This window comes from Agelaius tricolor, unplaced genomic scaffold (assembly GCF_023055355.1).
Source record: "Agelaius tricolor isolate 1412-34295 unplaced genomic scaffold, bAgeTri1.0.p SCAF_13, whole genome shotgun sequence".
NCBI classification, from domain to species: domain Eukaryota; kingdom Metazoa; phylum Chordata; class Aves; order Passeriformes; family Icteridae; genus Agelaius; species Agelaius tricolor.
The window spans coordinates 17,152,732-17,173,223 of NW_027269273.1; the positions used below are offsets into that span (position 1 = coordinate 17,152,732).

Here is a 20,492-nt window from a genome sequence, read left to right on the forward strand (position 1 = left end):
AAATAGAAGTGTTTAGTGGTTTTTTTTCTGCATTCAACTGAAGGTTTTGTTTGATTGTGGGGAGGGATGTTATATGTGGAAGGAGGGTTGTTTATGCATGCCTTTTCTCATAAAATATATTTAATGGCTTTGAACATTTTTTTTAAACTTTCTGTGATATCTGGTAGTGCAAGACTACTTTATATATAGTAGTAGTATATATATATATATAACTTTTTTCTATAGATTTTGAATATAAATTACTGTTCAAAATTATAGCTAGTATTTATGAGACTGTTAAATTCAATGGATTATTAGTGCTTCTATGCTAAATGAGTTGTATATACATCCTCTATTATTGGTATTGAGAAAAATGCCATCAAATTATTTGGTTCAGAGTATTCAACTTCAGAGTGTTTCTTTTCAGAGAGACTTTAGTTTCTTCTTGCTCAGAATTCAGTGAAATGAATGACAAACAGCATAGCCATTGAGAGAGAGAGCTGCCTTTGGGGTTTTTCAAATTTAGTTGCAAAGCACCGTTTAATGACTCTATTCTTTGTTTTTTTAATTAAGGAAGTCAGATCTCCAAAAATATAAACAAGTGCCATATTCTGTTCTCACACACACCTGCAAGAGGTCCTGTTGTTGTGAGTGGAAAGCCGTACTTAAATCTCCAAAGAATTATTTCATCCCAAAGACTTCAGTCTTATTTTGTGGTCAGCCATTTTCAGGTGTAAATTCAACTACAGACCTCATTCATCAAAATAATCAGTAGCAAAATAATACCTATTTTCTATACTTTAAATACATGTGTATTTAAATTATACCATTGTTGAACCACAGTGCTAACTTGGTGATTGTGGTTGTGTCCATTTCCATCATCCACATGATTAGCACAGTGTGAACCACATCCTGCAGTTTTGCCTGCATGAAAACTGCAGGATCAGGCCATTGGTGTGTGTGCAGGATGTAAATCTGCCACTACTTTTGTAACCCTTTGCTGCTTTGCCTCCACTGCACTTGCTGTGCTGCTTAGATCTTACTGACATTGCCCTGAAGAGCAGGGGGATGTTAAGATTAGCCCAATGAGCTGAGCAGCAAAAGCACAGCAGTGATAGCTGGCCCCACCAGGGACACGCAGAAGCAATCAAGTGGGCTTAAACCCCTTGATTCCTGCTTGCAGAATATTTGCCATACTTTGTTCTTTTTGTAACGAACTGAAACAATGATTGCTGTGAACATTCCAGGAAAGCAGGTTAGAGAATCTTTTAGCAATACAGTTGCAGGGCCATAAGTTTCTTTGGCTGATTTTTAATCTTTTTTTAAACATCATTTGTTAGAAAAAGTATATGCTTTCATCTTATTTTTCCATTACTGACATATCAAATTTGCATTTTGTTAAGCAATACGAGGATTCTCTCCGCAACATAGAATCTGCAGTTTTGAAGAAGCAAAAGGTTTGGATAGGATCAATGAGAGAATGCCACCAAGAAAAGATGCTCTTCAGCAAGATGGTATTAATACTGTAAACACAGCAAATGCCAATGGAAACAATGGAACTGGCAACAACAATGCACAGTGACCACATCAGCTTCTGGTTTACTCACTCATGTCCTGCCTGAGAATTCCTAGATTACTGCTTTTTGATGTGACAACAAATGAAATAGGGGGATCACTTGAAGTGACTACTTACACGAGGTGGAAAACCATCTGACTTGATCCCACTAAAGAGAGACCATCATGCTTTTGAGACAACAGCCCCCCTCTTACACGGTGACCCAACCTCCCGGGAGCGCGTGCCTCACCCTTTCACACAAACATCCATCACTGGCTGCTGCAGCTTCGGAAGAGATCTGGGGAAAGGATCGGACTGTTCTCACTAAAGCACACCTAGGCTAGCATCTTACGCTTACGTTGTCAACACTTTTAAGTTTACAAATGGGAGTTTTCTTTCAGTAGAGGTAGTTTGTTTGTTCATTTGTTTAAATCAGACTTTCAAATACAACCCTAAGAGCTAACTATTTATTAATGGACATTGGTTTCATGATATGTCTTTAAAATTATAGATTAGAATGGTCTTAAAATATCTGAGGCTGCAAAAACTGTATTTTAAATAACAGAAAAAAATGCCAAAACGTTTCAGCTGGTCATTCTGTAAAATGCTGACCTCAGGTTTACTCCTTTAGATGTTGCTAATTCTATATTGTATTCACTGTATTTTTTAGTTACAGCTTATCAGAAGATTTCTATGTAGGAATGTTTATTACTTGAACACAGATTAAAAAAAAAATATTTAATTTAGAAACTTTTTTGCCCAGCTTTTTCAAGACTTTTCCCCACCTTGAATTTAAAAAAAATATATATACTAATTTTAAAAGTAAGAAAAATATGGAAGTGTTAATTTTAAGGTACTTTTAATTGAACTTTGTACATTGTTTAAGTAAATTTTGATTCATATCAAGTCTGTAAAGCTTGGCATTGTATTTTGTGTATGCATGTTTTCATTTTGCAAATATTTAATATATAGACCTATGATGTACATCTATAGGTTACCTAGATGTTATAAGTACTTTTAGTTTATTGTGAGTATTACGGTTGCATAAATAGCTAACAATCACTGGGCTGAATAGCTGCAAGCTTTTTTATTATTTTTAAATCTGTAAAGGAAACTGAACCTGTATCGGACATACTTTTTGTTTAAGCAAAGCAGCGCGTAAGCAATTGCTATGTTCAACTGCTAAGGCATTAGTGAAAGTGTAACTTGAGACTGCATGTATTTTGGTATCTACAGGACTGCTTGGTTAAAATAAAAATTGAAGCCCTGTGCTAATTTGTTCACAAATAATGGACTGTACTGATTGCCAGTGTACTTTGTTATATATTTTGACATTTGCTACATGTCCTTCTCATCCCCTGGAACACGACTTGAAACTTATGTCACTAGAGTTCATCTCTTTTTTTTTTTTTTTCTTTGCCATAAACTACAATCTGTACATACCCCTAAGTTGGAAATTTTATGCATGTTCTGAACTATTCAAGTATTTTATAAACGGTAGCACACAATAAATTTTGTGCATGGGCTGCGGCTCCTATCACTGTGTATTGGTTTTATTTGGCATACATAGGTCTAATCTGGCCTTGCAAATTCTTTAGAAATAGCCTTCAATATTTAAGCCATTCAAAACAATAGCATAAAAGGTCAGATTTAGCTTGCAGAGAACTAGTTGAATGTAAACACTCACTATGTAATTTAAATTTTATTCCTGCTGCTATTTTTTGCTTTTGAGTTCTCGCTCAGGAATATTTTGTGCGTGGTAAACCAGACATCCATTTTTGGTTTGTACAGGCTTGTCAGAACAGGGTTAGCGGACTGTAGAAAAGACTCTTATGCATAGCTCTGTTTCATATGTTGGTTTGAGCTAAACAGTTGGGTTGACTGCTGAAGTGTGTTGGGGATGCTTTTTAGGCAGAGGTAAAAAATTGTTTGTTTTGGCCCTCTGTACAGACACACAAATTAGCCTTTTGGCATATTCTTTTTAAACTAAGGACAAGCTGCTGAACAGGATGAAAATTAAGATAAGACACACTGTTGATAAGGGGAGTTTTAATATTCAATTTTACTTTATTGCAGATGCATTCTAATTGGAAATTCTTCTCAGATTTGAGTCCAGAAGATCAAGTTAAAAATGGTAAGTTTTTTGGCTTTTTTACGAAGCGCTCCTATCCCCACAAGCTGTACAGTCTGCATACAGTGTCATATTAGAGAAGAACAGAAACCTATTACAAAGTACAACTGAAATTTTATGATGAACATGGTGATGGTACCTTTCTCCTTGTAAATGCTAGTGGAAAATGTCACAACCTCACAAGAAGGTATTTGTCCTGATTTGATACTCAGATCTTGGTTGTGATAAGGATTTCGAGTAGCTGGAACTGTATATATTAAGAAAATACAGATTCAGTCTTTGTGTGGAAAGACTTCACTGTAATTGGAGAGAACAGGTTCTGATACTTGTGTGGCAGTAAGTGCCCAGCAGCAATGATGTTCACTTCTGTGAGGATTCCCTTGCAGTATCTGTTTTGCTGCTGTAAGGATTCCCTTGCAGTATCCAGTGTCTGTAATAGTTTTCACCAGATATGAAGGCAGATCTGCAGTAAAGGAAAATACACTGGGTTGTTGGCCTGATTTCTCATGCTGTGTTTCTCCTGTCACCTTTTAGGCAAGTAGTCAGGTAACAGGGTTGTGTCTGGGGGTGTTGCTGTTTGTAAAGGAGGCACTCATTTTCTGTGTTTCTGTAAGGTGGAGTCTGGAGCCGTCTCTAATTCTTATATTGTTTGGGAGAAGAAATTATTTCCTTACACCCAGAAAACTGTAAGTAGTTTGCATTACTAGTTTTATGCTTTCAGCATTTTAAGAAGGGAAAGAAAATATTTTTGCCATAAAACAGGTTAATGTTTTACATTCACATAGAATAGAACATAGAAGTCTATTCATCTGTTCATTTCCTTGTGATAGTACATGAACCAGATTTAATCAATATTCTGCTTTGAAGGACAAGTGAAATGGTAGGGATTTTCAGTCACATAAAAAGACACGCAATAATATGCTTTAATTATTAAGGTGCTTCATATGTAAGGAAGTTTGTTCAGGAACAAATGAGAACCAAAGCTTTTAAGAATCTTGGTCAAGCTTGGAAAGCTATTGACGGATAGCTATCTATACACACACATGTATATCTATCTATCTCAGTGGATGCTTGCACTAAGGATGACCAAAGCACTGCAGAGTAGAATGTCTTCTAGTCTCTCCAAATCATCTTCCATCTAATTTGTATTTGAAATAATTAATCTGACCCAGCTGAACTGTATTTCTCAGTTAGTAACAGAAAAAGTTTATAGTCTAAAACCAGATTTAGGTTGCAGACTACTGATATAAGTAAAACACATAAGCTTTTTTGTATGATACACTTGATAATCTGTAGTTGCTGTGTAAAAACCTCTATGTTCATGCTGAGCAGAGTGAAAGATTTGTCATCTTGGAACCAGCTCTACCAGCCCTAGCGACTTTTGTCTGATAATAGAAGAAATAGGTTTGTGCTGTTTGTGTGAGGTTGTCCTATAATGCAGTTGTTACTTGTTAAAGCATTGCTTTACACACTGCTTATTACTGCTGGACTTGAAGAAAGAACACACTGCTTATTACTGCTGGATTTGAAGCTTTTCTTAAATTTATGGTTGGGGACAGATTCATTGCATCTTTCTAAAAAACCCGTATGTGCTGTTCAAAGATGTTCTCTTTAAATCCTTTGAAAACATCCACATAGCCATTTATATTGTGTAGATCACAACTGCTTTGGGTTGCATTTACAGGTTAGCATTAAATAAATGCTTTTTCACTGCTTGGTCAGCTACTGTATAACCCACTCCTTTACAAGAGAGATTTGAGAATCAGATCCAATATGATTTCTCCTTTCCATTGTTGCCTTAGTTACCATTACACCTAACCACTAATTTAAGGAATTTAATAGGTGAGTGCAGTCAGATTCTGCCAAGGCCCCTAAACTGTCAGTGTATTGTGACTTAAACTGTGCACCCACATGTTTTTCAACATTATGATGGAAACATATTAAAAGGGGACAGGGTGTAAAATGCTAGACATCACAGCCTTGGGCTTTGTCTTCTACAGTAAGTTCAGCAGTTTAGGTATTTCAGAAACTTGTTGAGTGCTGCAGATTCATTTGCCTGAAACAGTTGACTCCCACAGAGATGCATGCAGGAATCCAGTAGAGGGGAAGTGGTTTTGTCTGGGTCAAAAAGACTAAGGCTTAGGGTCTAATAGATAAGATATATCTTTTATTATACAATAAAGAATATTATGTGCTGTAAATTAAGGCATTGTAAGTGCAAAAAGCTTACTGAATCATCAAGAAGGCGTATTTGATTAGGCAACCTTTAAAATTATTCTTTTACAGCGATAGTTAGTATCTACTTAAAGCATGTTTCATGTCCTTCAGTTTGTTTCAAAAAAAAACAAACCAAAAAACCAGATAATCCTCTTCTATTGCCCAACAATTGCCAGCAGCAACTTCCGGTAATCACCGCTCGTATCACTTGCTATCATTGTAGCCAGTGTCTTCTGATACATCTGTGTGAACATCTGTTTAATTTGCACAAGGTCAATCTATGCAAAGACAAAAAAAAAGCAGAAAACTCAACCACAGTGTATGATTTAAATCCTAGACAGTCACCCCACATCTCCTCCCTTGTGAACCAGAGAACACATGCCAAGGGTGAGATGTGCAGTGATTAACCCTGTGCAGTGGACAAGCCAGCTGGTCACTCCAAGGGTAGAAGAGCAGCTCCCAAAGCAGAGTGCAGCAGTTGTTCCATGCTTTGTTAAGATTGTGCTGTCCTAACTGTGAACAGGTGAACTTCTCACCTGGAGGTGCTCACTTGCTACCTAGACAGGCAGCAACAGTTAAAAAGGAAAACAAGCAGTTACTGCAATCAAGGCATAGTTAATTAAATTATTATGTGAAAGCTGGCTTTAAAGCTAATTAACACATGCATCTAAATGTGAGCCCCATAAAAGTTTCATGCAGTACATGATTTTACACCTGTGAAAGGAGGACTGAGTGACAAGCTGGTTTAGGTAGATGGTTTTCTGCTGCATATGACTGGTACACAGGAGAGAATTTCTTACCTCACTGCGAGTGACTACAATTCTGATGAGGGTAGAATCATCTGTGCCAGCTCCTTTCATAGAATAATAAAGTCTTTCTGCAAAAAAGGCTGGGCGATTTAAAGCACATTGCACTGCAATAAAGCATATTGTTAGGATTAGTTCCAGTAATGTATCCTAAATAGTGACACTTGGCAGGATCAACTTGGCAGGATTTTTGGTGTAGACAGCTAGAGGTTGGTCTTAGTGAAGATCCAGTTACTGTAAATAACAGGACTTGCTTATAGAGCTAAACTTATTTTCAAGTTGATCAAATGAGTTATTCCTTCACACAAAAACTTACAGTTAGTAGCAGTTAACTCCTCTGGAAGTGTTTTTCAAAACTCTCTGAAATCTTAATTCTCAACAGGTAATTCTAAAACAGTTCTTCTCCTTGGATAGGTGGTATTGGGACACAAGGTATTTTACTCATGTTCCATTGCTAGAATCTCACTAGGAAAAGTACAAATGTAGAAGGTGCTGTAGTAGTTCTGCAACTCTTGTACTTACAGAATAGATCTTGTTTCAGGTAGATTGTTCACGCTTAGAGACAAGCCACTATTCTACCTGATTCTCAGACCTGAATTTTTCCCATTAAACTTTTGAGCAGAATATACTCTGGTAAGTTTTTGCTTATCCATTATGGCTACAGAATTGCTGTCATTTGGGTAAGCACTGATATGACTGGTGTCTCCAGATTTACTACTAAATATTACTGATTTTCATTCATCATCAGTTAATTGTGCTGAATTGTGTTGAACTGCTTTATTATAGCAAGTCAGTAGGAAAAAGTTAATTCAAAACAACATCTTCTGTTTTGCTAAGCTTGTCCTTAGCCACAGCTGAGCTTTTTGGGGTAGATGGTAGCGAGGAGGGGGATGGAAAAGGAACTGTGCCTTCAGTGGGTTCATGTTGGCTCTGAGGTTATCTGTGTGGGTGGCTCAGCTGTCTCTGCTGAGGAGCTGCACACCCAGTCACGGCTCTGTGACACTGGTACCCCCTTTTGCAGAACTCTGAATTACACAGCTACAAGCACTAACCAGTGACCCTTGGTTCTGAGCACTTGCCTGCCTTCCCAGAGAAGTGACAAGTAGTTTCTATGTGGCCTTTTCTTATTTGAAACTGACTTCTTCTTGATGGTTGCGTATTTTCTTCACTGAAGTACAAGATGAATCATTTGAGTAACTGAAGCTACTTCTGTTCTAGCAGAGTCTCTGATTATGTGATCAGTTGCCATATGGCCAGTGCTGCATTGGATTTTTCTTTGGTTACATTTAGGTTTAATTCCTAAAGGATAAGAGGGGAGGGAAGAACATATAACTTACCAATAGTCTTCAAACCACGTTCCACATTTCCAGAAAATTCTCGATCAATGCTGCTTAATAAATCACGATTAGCAATCTACAAATAAATGAGATTAATATGTGGATGATGAAATGCAGTAGCAACTGGAACTTAATTTAAAATACATTGACCAAGCTTATTTGAAATCGGTGAACACCTCTTACCCTGGAGTATGCCTCAACTGTTGCTTTCAGCTGGGGAAAACTTCTGCTTGCCAGAACCATATTAAAGCAAGATTCATCAGTCCCAAGTTTTCCTTCACCAGCTTGGTACAGACGCTGAGCATCTTCTTGAGCTTTTTGATAATCCACAGTTTGATTCTCATCACGATTACCCTTAATGCAAACACAGCAGATTTCAAAATGAAATTTCAGAGAGAAAGCTATGCTTTAACTACTTGCATTGTACAGAGACCCCAAGCATATATCTTCAAAGCTTGAAGCAGAAAGAGAGGTCGTTTGAAATACTAAAACTTCCCTTTGGTTTAATATTCTTTATAGGAAGTAAATACAAAAGTGGCTCAGAACACTATCTGTAGGACATGCTTTAAACTGCAGATACACTGACTCAGATAACTTCACCCCTACAAACCATCTCATAGTTCTAATTAAGTACTGTACTTAATTCTCTATTTTACTTAATAATGTAAGCTTTCTCTTGATTTGTTTGTTTCTAGGCTTCAAGTTGCAAAGACTCTTCCCAAACGAACTAATGAATTATCTTACTGAATATGCACACCTGAAATATCTCAGGTTTCCTTCCTATTTTATTTATAAGTTGCTTATTTCAAGTAAGAATGTCTTTAGAAACCACTTACTACACTTATGTCAGTAGGGCTTATATGACATTTTATGTGCTTTGTTGGTTGTTTTGGCATTTTGCTGCCCAGTGCATGGATGGACACCGCTAAACATACTGGCTGAGTAGGCTGAATACATTCTCTCCAATACTGTTGTATCTATAGAGGTTAATATTCTATTTAAATGATGTGGTTGTCAGTTATTGTAAACTACTGGATTTATCAAAATAAAAATTAGCAGCATGAGCTTCTCCAGGTTTGCTTTCTTGTGGATTTTGACTTTTAACCAAATATCTAGATCATAGCTGAACTCTCACAAAGGAAGAAGCCAATAAGATAGAGAAGTGCCATAGAAATTCTAACAGAAATAGGCAAATTGATCAGAGAAATGTGGGAAGTTGCATTAGTTACATATTTCTTCCTAAATATGAGTAATTGCACGTTACTATTCTTCAACACAAAATAAGCCCTAGTAAATGATATGGGATAAAAGAGCTCCAGTGATTATCTGAGTTCAACAGCAGCACCTCCCTACATCTAGTGACATAAAGGGAAGGCAGGCACTGGAGTAACTTGACGGGGAGGTTTTGCTCTTATCTTGTTTGTAGGGATTCTCACAGGCATTCTGCATACCACAGAGATTATCCAATCAGCTTCACCCAGATTGCTTTGTTGACATATGCAAAAAATAAAAAGTATCTTGCTCTAACAGCAGTGTAGAGCACTGGTTTAGGGATCCACTTGGTTGCATCTGCACAATATTTCCACATAAGTTCTGATATTAATTAAGGGTGCTAAATTAGGTCACAGAATTCATAATGGATTTGTAGATAAGAAGTATCTCTTGAGGAGGGACTGAAGGGTCATATCTTAGGGAAAAAATTAATGACCACGGGCTAATTTCTTAAAAACCTGCCTCATGCTAAGCATGCACAGGCTATTGTGGAGCCATTATGACTAAACATATCAGACTGTACACTGTTATCTTATATTAAAAAAAAAATTAAAAGCTCACTTGGCACATAGATATAAGTAGTCGTTCAAAGTGTCCCGAAGTGTCTGATCTGATGTCTTGTTCAATGTCCCTTCCAAATTCTGATTTATAGCAGTTGACTATTTCGCGAATCTCCTGGTTTGTCCTTGTGCAAAGGATCTCAATCAGCACACTCTCCTGAGTGCCTGCTCCCTGTAGGCAGAGAAAACAAAGGCATAAATACAGAGCACTATCTATGCAGTTTCCTTCAACTGTGAAATAGGGCAGTCATCTGGTATTTCAAAATTTAATACAATCTAGCTTGTAAGAGCAGTATTGCCTGCAGTGCGAAAGCACCGAGTCTCCTGTGTACTTAAAATGGAATAAAGATTCCTCAAACATGCCATTCTGCACCAGTTCAGACAAACACCCCAAAACATCCCCATACATCCACATCGGTGACAATGGCCAAAGTTAAAGGCAAAATGGTTTAGGAAAGGAAATTCTTTGGCAACCTTAATCTGGAAATTTACCAAAGGAACGTAAAGCCTTATAATAATCATTAAAGTCAAATGTACACATGTAAATTCTGTTTTGGTCAGTACACAAGTGTATTCTCAATCCAAATGTGGCTGCTTCCACAATGTGGAACTTTTTATAGATGCTTCCCTCTCTCCAGAATAAAAGTTAATTGTGATTTCTGTATACTGGGGGATCTTACTGGCATGAGCATCTAAATTCAGGGAAGGATTTGATAGGAGAGGAGATGTATGTGAGACTTCCAGGTAATCTTATATTATGAATTTTTGAAAATGGTTAAGTGGCTATTCCCCATTAAAGGCAGATCTTCATTTAAGCTCCATGTTGTCTAGAAGGTGTGCATTCATACATGGGTTGAGTTACTCATTTCCACTTGCTAGCTGCTGCAGCTCAAACAAGACATTCCAGTAAACTGGATGTACCAGTTTACCTGAGTTAAAAGTTTAAACCAATAGTTCACCTAATCTCTAAATGGTGTCTTTATATTTCAAAAGATACATCCATCATCTGGCTTTAAGAAATTACTTTTTCATTATGTTTTTTGGGTAAAAAAGGGAAAATCCAAAAATATCTTTCAGTAACAAAGGTTTATTTCTAGTAAGGAAATGCATATACCTTTGGTTTAAACAGGGGTTATGGTTTTAACCCTGGCCCTTTCTAGGTTCTAGCAAAAATTATGCCCAGGTAGCAGAGAACAAGGTTCTGTCCTGCAGCATTTCCTCCTCTACTGAATGGACATTTGCCCTGGCCAATTGGCTAATCCAGCAGAAATTGTCTGGAACTGGGGATGTCTGGAACTGGGGACGCAGCAGGAAAGAATTTTAAGCCCTCCAATCCCGGGATTTGTTTGACACTAGTGGATTTTTCAACAATGCTGGGACTCAGTATTCTTAGATGAGCATTTTAAGATAGTTTCAAACTGTTTCCTTTGCAAGAATACCATACCTTCATTGCATGACGTAAACTCCAGGCATCATAGTAGGTACTAGGCATGAAGAGGGCTAGAATCAATTCTTCCACGTTACCACTTAACTCAGACTTCAGATCTTTAATTAAATCCTGTTCAATTATAAACATAGAAAGGGCTTTGCAGAGTGTTAGGATTATATAGATTATATACTGAAGAAAGATCAAACTAGAACTTACTTCTGTGATTTATTTCTACCTTTGTAGCTTTGTGCTGTTTTTCCTGTAAAGCTTTGTTTTATTTCTTATTAGAACTTCCCTCTGTCCAAGTCTCTGACAGCTCAGCTCTTCTCCATTATCTCCTCATTAATGCCACAACTACAAAATTTCACTTTAGGTTGCAAGAATGACAGGGAAGAAATTAAATTAACCTTCAATTTTATTTACTATCCAATCCTCAATCATTTCTCAGTTTGTTTCTTGGGAAAAAGAAGATTTCAGTGCTGGTTTGTCTGCAAAAAAACTCAGTAGTGGCATACACTAATACTGAGTATTACTAATACTAATAATAAGGGCAGTTTAAGCTTGATTATTTTCTGTCAAGCATGAGAAGCTTGTGTGGTCAGGGACAGAGACAGCCTCCAGCCTTCCCCCACCCCTCCTTCTGCCAGGTATCAGGACCAGCCTATATCAAATACCAGATGTCTCCCAATACATAAGGAATATAACCAAAAGAAGTGCATTTTAAAAATGTTCAAATCATTCCCCAGGACTAAAATGCAACCAGGCAGTTAAAGCAGGAGCTGAAAGTTTGGGTTTATTTCCCAATTCAAAGAACTAGTGAACATACCTTGCCATACATAGTCTTGAAAGCTGCCTTGATTTTTTGCCTTTGATCATTGGAGCGGTTAGCAACAACATTTATGATGGCCTGCTCATCAGTTCCTTGGAAACAGAAGGGCAATGTCATGTAAGAATGCAATATAGTCCCTCCAAAACTGTGCATTTTATACTGTTGCATTTGGGCATAATTACATAATAAGAGGCTGCTATTTAAGTCCACCAAATTTTCTGTGTAACTTCATCTACTAAATAACCCCAGCCATTTTGAAAAGGTAATTTTTGAAAAGCTTCTGGGAGGGAAGTATAGTTAAATAAGCACTGAAGAAAATAAAATAATGGCATTAAGAAGTTATATCAATAAGAACTAAAGCTTCTATTTCTTACTTACCAAAACCCTTCATAGCTTTGCGTAGGATTTCTGCATCCCTTCCAGCATCGAAGTTTGGAGCAGCTTGAATTGTACCCTGGGTACACTGAACCACTGCAGCAGGCTGAAAATAAGAGTCACATGTAACTAGATATCTGCACAATAAAAATTCAAATTAAAATCACAACTCTGCAATCAGTACTTGAGAAGGAGTTCTCCGTTAGTTCTCTGTTTTTTCCTCTAACACAGAATCAGGGCAACATTATTCTGAGGGTAGATGGAAACTCCTGATGCAGAACAAAACCAAAACCTTTGGAAATCAGCTGTAAAAACATTAAAACTACAGAAGCCACATAAGATTAATTATAGAAAAGAAAACAGCACATACCAGACCAGGCATTGGGGATGGTACTTGTCCACCAGGAAATCCTAGAGAAAATAAAGAACAAGGAAGGAGAAATTAATTAGGTCTCCTCTTATTGTGGAAATGCCATCTAATCTGAATATAAAGTCAAACCTACCACTGCACACAACCTCTTTCCTAATGGTACCTACCACAATCTGTAATTGAATTTCTTCCCTTGGGGATAATGGGAAGAAGCAATCACAGATGCATTTTGGTACATACACTAGCAAGGCAATTCTAAAAATACTAAACTTACTGGTGCTGTGGGAACTGGAAGGATCTCTCCTTATGAAATTCTGCTATTTTTGACAGAAGCCAAGATAGCCGAAACAAAGAATGTGTGTTCCATGCTCTCTTTAAAAGATGTTATGTACATTTTAAAATGCCTAGCATGTAAACAATAAATATTTAGAACTCATTGCTGCAAAAAGGATTGAAGTAATCTCATTTTGTGATCAAAAGCACTAGTAATACAAAAGCTAAAACTAGTATTTTGTACTGGAATTTTATTTTTATTCATAATATGTATGCACATTCCTTATCAGTTTAATAGCAACTTAGTACTAGAGTTAACTAGTTAACTACAGCAACCATAAAACAAAAAGGTTTTGCTGCTTAGAACTTCTTTAAAACACAACTGATACATTCCAGGACATCATCTCTAGAATAACTGAAAATCATCTCTAAGGTAAAAAAAATCATCTCTATAGTCTCTATATATCTCTGTATATATGATTTTCTAAAAGAAAATCATCTCTATAGCAACTGACCACTCAAAGCATTACAAACACTGCACTGATTTTAAGCAAATGTGTGCATTCTCCTTTCCTCTTTCTCCAGTGTGTCAGGAATCACTGTGAACACACAGATCTGAAAAATGCAATTGAGATTAACAGAACTGCTAGATACTCACTGAATGTGGACTCTGGGTTTCACAATTCTCATCAGATACTTGCAGTTTGAAAAAGGACCTAAACTACTGCGTCATGACCATTATTCAGGGACAGCCATCCCCTTTGGATGTAGCACCTACAGACATGGTTCTTATCAGCCCTTCAGTGGCCTGGTCAGGAAAGGTGGCAGGAGGTGCACAGCATACAAACCTCAACAGCTACAAGTAACAAAGGTAAGGGCTTAATTTGTTACTACCTATCCTGGAGTCTCTTGGTTTAACCATGGATGCTTGGAGTTTCTTATATATGACATACCTGGAATTTGTGCTTGTCCACCTCCAGCATAGCTTTGGGCAGGAGGCTGCTGTGGATAGCCACCAAAGCCAGGCCCAGTGGGAGGCACAGCAAAGCCAGGGCCTGGAGGAGCCAGGGAAAAAAAAAAGACTTTAGCACACGTAGTATTTTGTACTTGACTTCTTGACACAACAGGAGCCAGCTTATTAAGCAAAACTATGTAAGAGACCGGTTTCTCCGTGTCTGTGCAGTGACCCAGAACCAGCAAGGCTCTGCCAGCAGCACTCAGGTATTTACTGCTGGATGGCAACCTAGCTGCCTGCATGCTGCTGCCTGCACCCATCACTGAACAAAACTGCTTTTCTTTGCTGTTTCTGACAAGCACAGGGAATGGTTACACTGGAGATCACTCCTGACTGGTACTCTAACAAAGGATCTTACCTCCAGGGTAAGGTGGCATTCCTCCAGCCTGGGGAGCTCCAGGGAAGCCCCCCGAAGCAGGGTAGCCCCCTGGGGCGGGATACCCTGCAGCCCCTGGAAACCCAGCATTTGGTGGTGCTGCAGGATAGGTCCCTCCTCCTGATGGAGGGAATCCTCCAGGAACAGCAGGATAGGCATACTGACCAGCTGGTGGATAGACAGACTCCTGTCCTGTTGGCTGAAACACAAAAATGGGATGTCTGTATGCCTGTTAACAGCACATTAGAGTAAAAACTCCCAAGCTGCCAAAATGTCCACGTGTATAATAACAACGTGAATTATACAATTAGTTGTAGGGCTCACAGCAGCAGCAGAATTCTGAAGCCTGGGTGGGGTCCTCCTGGTTGGGTATTCTGATGCATCTCCTATGTTGACATGGAATCAGAGACTGCTGCAGGGTGGAAGTCACCTCTGGAGGAACCTGTGATCCCGTCCACCATCAAAGCACGGCCAGCTTTGGAGTTGGGTGAGCTCATGCAAGGCCTGATAGTCAAGTTTTCAGTTTATACAAGGAATGACAAATTCACAGCCTCTCTGGGCCCCTGTTCCAGCTTTTGACCACTATCCTAGAGAAAAATGTTTTCCTCAAACCAAATTGCAATCGCAAGCTGTATTTTCTAGCTGCCCTTTCACTGTGTACGTCTGAGAAGAGTTGGCTCCAATGTCTCTATTGCTCCTCCTCAGCCAGCAGAAAACTGAACAGATCTGTGCTTAGCCTGCTCTGCTCCAGGTAAGCAGCCTTCCCTGCACATGCTCCTCTTTGTCCATGCCTTTGTTGTACTGGGAGGCCACAAGCAGACACAGCATTGCAGAGATGCTCTTGCTGAAGCCTGCTGTGCCATTAGCCTTCCTCCCTGAGGACTCAGTGCTGAGCCACACTCGTCTTGTCAGCCACTGTGACTCCTGGTCCTTTACTGGAAAGCTGCTCTTTCTATCCCACACAAGGAGGAGGTGAGCTCAGCTCAGCTTGCTCTCTTTGAAGCATTAGGAGCTCACCCCCTGTTAAAAGACTTTTAAGAGCTTAGTAGCTTTGAAACTTCTGCCTCTCTTGCACAAACAGTATTCTCAAATGTTACAGGGTAAGAACTTTTCTGGGTTTTTTTTTCCCATTTCCTTTGGAATCCAGGTTATAAAGCATGGACATTCAATGATTAAATCTGGATCACTGAGTCAGACTGAACACCTATTACAGGTTTTAAATAAAAAGAACAAGTCTAACAGATATATATTTGTTTTGCTACATGTATGATTCACCAGCCATACCACAAAGGCTGCTATTAGCATTAAGATATATTAGAAATATTTACTTGGATAATCTAGATCTCTAAGGGAAAGCCCTGTAAGGTAAAAGTCATTGTACATGATCTTAGAAATCAGGCATTCAAAATCAGCTTCATAATGAAGCATAATGGATGGGACCCATTACCCACTTGCTGGGAATCATCTTTACTGCTTTAGAAATACGAGTCACACATTACATATAGTACACATTCATTCTTGACCCCAGAAAACAAATAAAGTGCAGAGCAGAAAAGCCTAAATCAAATGTTCTCGGGTTTGGCTGCCCCAAGATTTCTACCCCCAAATTCCTGTGCCCAGGCTATATAATATTCTTTTCCCTAGAGGTACAGTCTAACATTTCTCTGCCTGACTCAACAAAAATATTTTATTAGAATTTAGATTCATAAATCCAAAATTAGGATCCTCAAAAGCCCTGCTCAGATTACCACTGGTGCTGCAGAAAAAAACAATTTCACATATGCTTTTTAAATCGGTTATCATATTGGGCATCATCAACGAGACTAGAAAATCATTGATAACAAGTCTAAAAGGTCTTATAAATGAATTCATTGAAGCTGGCTATTTTTTTAGATGTTAGCTAAGAAAAAAAGATATTTTCAGATGTAGTTAAAAATAAACTACAGCTAAAATCATGAGGGTTCAGCAGAACCTTAAGGGAAGAAATCCTGAAATCCTGGAGTTAATAGTCTTGTTTCTAACATGTTTTTCATTTGACTGACTTTAGTGTTTCAGAAGAAGTAAGGATAGATTGTAAAGCAAAATCATCAGAGAATTTATTGCACGTATTTATATGTATATGTTTATATTTTACATGTATTTATAGCTTTTCAGTATCTTAAAGGCATTCAGGCTGATCCGTGCTTAAGTCTAGTTCTGTACTACACAGAACACAGGTAAAATTCCCATAATTACAGCATGACAAGTGCCACCATCAGTGCCATAAAAGCACAGAGATTAATCTAGCTTTGAAAAATATTGCAGGCATATCAAAAAGACTGCAGTATCAGCCATACCTGATACAATTCAGCCTTCCATTAAGTTTCCTTCAAATTTTTAGTCCATTCAGTTGTGAGATGAAGGTGGAACAGTCCTGTGGATAAGGTAGTCAAGATAGAGTGTCCTCTATCCTCAGAAAAATATTTACTTGGTGTTATATGAAAGCTGGGCTACTTGAGTGAAGTGTTCCAAGCTCTTCCTGATGGCTGTGACCAGTGAAGCTTGTTGAACATCTCTGAAAATCCTGGGATATGGCTATGTGAGTATTTTGTACAGATTGGTTCAGAGATTACTTCTAACCCTACATGTGAAGGACCTCCTATTTACAGAAGAAACTTTAGAAAAGAAAAAGAATTGTTGAGATGAGACAGCTATATTTAAAACACCAAGCTCACAGGATAAAATAAAACAAGACCACAGACTTTTCTGGAACAATGGGTGTCACTAAAAAAAATTAAGCTTCCCCTTGGAATTCTTGTGTGACAGCTGTAAACTCATTCCCAGAGATACACAGAGGAAAACAAAGACCATAGACTAGAGAACAGGGTACATGAACTGACTACGACTATTTACTACTAGCTACTATTTACAGACACATGGAGCACAGTCAGAAGGGGTATTCACAGAACACAAGTGCATTAGGAATGCAACACATTCAAGAGCCATACTTACAGGGTAACCTGGGAAAGCAGGGTAGCCATCAGAAGGGGGATAACCTGGGTATGACATTCTGGGGAAGAAAAAAAAAAAAGGTATTTTCATTGTGAGGAACTATCTTTGAGCTTGTAGTAGGTATTAGCTTGCTAATTATCTCTTAAATCACTTGAATAATCTGCTATTAACCCACAGAACTTTCCTTTTTTTCTCTCCTACATCTGACCATAACCATCAGAATTCAGAAGGGAAGCATCTTCAACTCATAGTAATTATAGTAATTAACTATCAGTCTTATTTAGGGGTCAGACAGACATTTAAGCATGGTAAGAGGCTCAAACTTCCAGAAAGCTCTAAAATACAGGATACACTTTGAGGTGCCAGCAGGAGGGAGCTTGAACCCTTTGCCAGGACAGAAACTATGCAGGTTTCTGGACTGCACCAAGCACCTGTATCCATCATCCGGCACTGCTCCGCTCACAGGGGTAGTTCCCAGGAGAAGAGCAGTACCCTAGCTATGCCATGTAAAATGGTAATTCGATAAGAACAGGTTTTAGCATTACTTCATTTGTGGAGCCAATTTCTATTTCCTGACAGTAACTGGTTTTTTTTTAGTCACATTTTTAACAGAGGGACTTGGGGAGTAGGGGTAGAGATCATCCCATCCTGCATGTTGCCAACCAGTTGGGCAGGGAGATCCAAGACCATTAGCCAGGTTATGAAACTTTTAATGACGGGGGGAAAAAAATGGACTTTAAATTTGGCACAAGCATCCTCAAGTTGAACAGTGGCTCTGTCATAACTACTTTTATAACCAAAACAACAACAGATTTTTTTCCGTCAGACTGTCGTTTCCCCCCGCTGTCCGCGGATGGGCACGGGGCGGGTTGAGCCGGGGGCCGGGTGTGAGTCAGCTGCGGCACTGGCCCGCGGTGAAGCATCAGCGGGCGCGCCGCGCTCCGTGCGTTGGGCGGGAGCTCGGCCGGTAAACACCGAGAAGTCTCCCCGTGGCGGCTGCTCCGCCGGGACCGCCCGGCCCCGCACCCCCGCCGGCACCGCGCCCGCCCCCGCGGCCTTTAAGGGCCCCGCCTGCCGCTGCCCCGCTCCGCTCAGGGCAGTCACGCATCGCCCCAGGCTCCTCCCGCTCCCACAGCCGCCAGCCGCGGGCCGGCCCGGCGAACCCTCCGGCGAGGTGGAGCCGCGAGCGGAGGCAAGTGGTGTCCCGGTACCCACTTCTCCCGAGGCCACCTGAGCTCGTCCCCGCTCCGCAGCGCCAGGGCAGCTCCCGCCGGGGGTGCGGCTCCCGGGGGCAGGCGACACCTCCCTCGGTCGGACACCTGCCGAGCCCCGAACCGCGGGCGGCCGCGGCTCCGGGAGCGCTGCCCGGAGCTCCATGCACACCCCGGGGCTGCGGCCGAGCCCCCCAGCGATGTCTGAGCAGAGTCGGGGCTGCGGCCGAGGCCCCGGGCGGTGCGAGCGGAGCCGGCGGGGCTGGGGCGAGGGGCTCCTCCCTCCCCCCCAGCCGCCTCACCTGAGGGGAACTTGCGGAGCCTCCGACCTCTCTCCGCAGCCACACCGCAAAATGGAGCCCGTGCGGCCGGCGATACCCGCCCCGCCCCCGGCACCGAGCCCGCCCCGCCCGGCCCACGGGCCGCGCTCCCCGCGGGCAGGGGCACCGCGCCCGGTGCCGGTAGTGACGGCCCTGCCAGCACAGAACCCTTTGCTGTCCGTGCAGGCTCGGCTGTCTCGCTGAAGGGAGCTGTGAGATGCCCGGCTGTCTCTCGGGACGGACGAGAGGTAAGCTCACAGGCGCAAGTGCCACGAACACAGAGCCGCTCGCCAGTGGAGCTGTGACAGGGAAGCGTTCCCACAGGAAGCGCCCGGAGATGCTGTCCCACGGCAGCCCTTTGCCACCCGGTAGGAAAGGGAAGGAAAAGTCCACACTGCAGTTTCCCTGTAGCACCACTGCAATGGAGTTCAGCCCTAATGCGTGTAGTTTTAAGCCAAGTCTGTAATCCAATAACACATGCGTCTTTAGATCAGGATCATTGTTCAGTAGCTGCAGGGAGTCCATCAAGTCACCCAGGCCGCCAGAACTGCATGTAACAGGCAAAGAATATAAAAGACCTAAGTGCACGGAGCTAGAGGAGCTGCTCCTTTTGCTGTAGTTACTGAAGACCAGGATCTAAGTCCCAAGAGGACATAAAGGTAAGATTGACTGACTACTACATACACTTTTCTAGAAAGAAATGTTAATTATAGTTATTTGAATGTAATTATGGGGAGTGCGCCTACTGTTTTGTTTCTGTCTGTTGTAATGTTTATTACTATTATACTTTGAATAGACATTATAAACAGGTACTTTATCTGATGGTTAATTATTCATAAGACATTCTGACAAACAATATAAGATTTATGAAGGATTCACCTATAATATTATGCACCAGTTACTTGAGGTTATTCAAAATATCCCCTTTTTTTGTTTCTTTATGACAAACATGTTAGCAGTTTAGAGACCATTCCAATGCAAACAGCTTTGGTTCCTTCCTGTAACCTGGTGCAGCACTTCAGCTCTAGATGAAATAACAACCACTGTTCTCTTTGTCCATAAAACAGCGTGAAGTGCAGACAGCAGAAAATAGCTGGGTAATAATTTACCATGCTTGCTCACTTCAAATGAAGAGCACCTAAAGCCACATGAATCTAATACATTACCAATCCAGGAAAATTGGGCTTGTTCTCTCTTGTTTGCCCAGAACACATCAGGAGTGAGTGGCTTTAAGAATTTAATCCTCACAGCATTCTTCAGCTGACACTCCGAGTTCATGTCTACTTTATTTCACCTGTTAAGCACATTTCTTTCAGGACAGGTATATATTTTAATCCTTGTTTCCATGGGAACCAAGTACATTCATAAAATACACAGTTCTTTCTCTTTTTCATTTACTGGACTATTTTGACTTAAGCTACTCAAGAAAAGAAAGATTTGTTTTAA

The 20,492-nt window shown here is 40.2% G+C and overlaps 2 protein-coding genes across 9 annotated transcripts in view; one reads left to right on the forward strand and one right to left on the reverse strand.

The window, feature by feature from the left end:
• Positions 1 to 9,094, forward strand: part of PPP3CB (protein phosphatase 3 catalytic subunit beta) — a 46,004-nt gene extending 36,910 nt beyond the window's left edge. For 4 of the 6 annotated variants that reach the window (XM_071438920.1, XM_071438919.1, XM_071438917.1 and 1 more), the window contains one exon: positions 1,383 to 3,071. In XM_071438920.1, the coding sequence (XP_071295021.1) occupies positions 1,383 to 1,561 (179 nt within the window). In that variant the 3' untranslated portion in view covers positions 1,562 to 3,071. Of the gene's footprint in view, positions 1 to 1,382; positions 3,072 to 3,610; positions 3,669 to 4,279 lie in introns of those variants that run through there. The other 2 variants (XR_011681058.1, XM_071438921.1) reach the window with 2 other exon arrangements.
• Positions 5,811 to 19,162, reverse strand: ANXA7 (annexin A7). Of its 3 annotated transcripts, none has more exons than XM_071438923.1 (13): positions 19,029 to 19,162; positions 17,516 to 17,573; positions 14,507 to 14,723; positions 14,087 to 14,188; positions 12,861 to 12,901; positions 12,494 to 12,596; positions 12,113 to 12,207; positions 11,302 to 11,415; positions 9,859 to 10,029; positions 8,209 to 8,379; positions 8,026 to 8,101; positions 6,683 to 6,795; positions 5,811 to 6,160 (listed from the first exon to the last, which is right to left on the reverse strand). In XM_071438923.1, exons 2-13 carry the CDS (start codon positions 17,570 to 17,572, stop codon positions 6,038 to 6,040), a joined length of 1,383 nt encoding a protein of 460 aa, XP_071295024.1. In that variant the 5' UTR covers position 17,573; positions 19,029 to 19,162; the 3' UTR covers positions 5,811 to 6,037. The 3 variants fall into 3 exon arrangements, with proteins under 3 accessions (XP_071295024.1, XP_071295025.1, XP_071295023.1); XM_071438924.1 differs by lacking the exon at positions 5,811 to 6,160 and adding an exon at positions 6,319 to 6,439; XM_071438922.1 differs by lacking the exon at positions 5,811 to 6,160 and having other exon boundaries at positions 6,533 to 6,795.
• Positions 19,163 to 20,492: the final 1,330 nt, after the last annotated feature.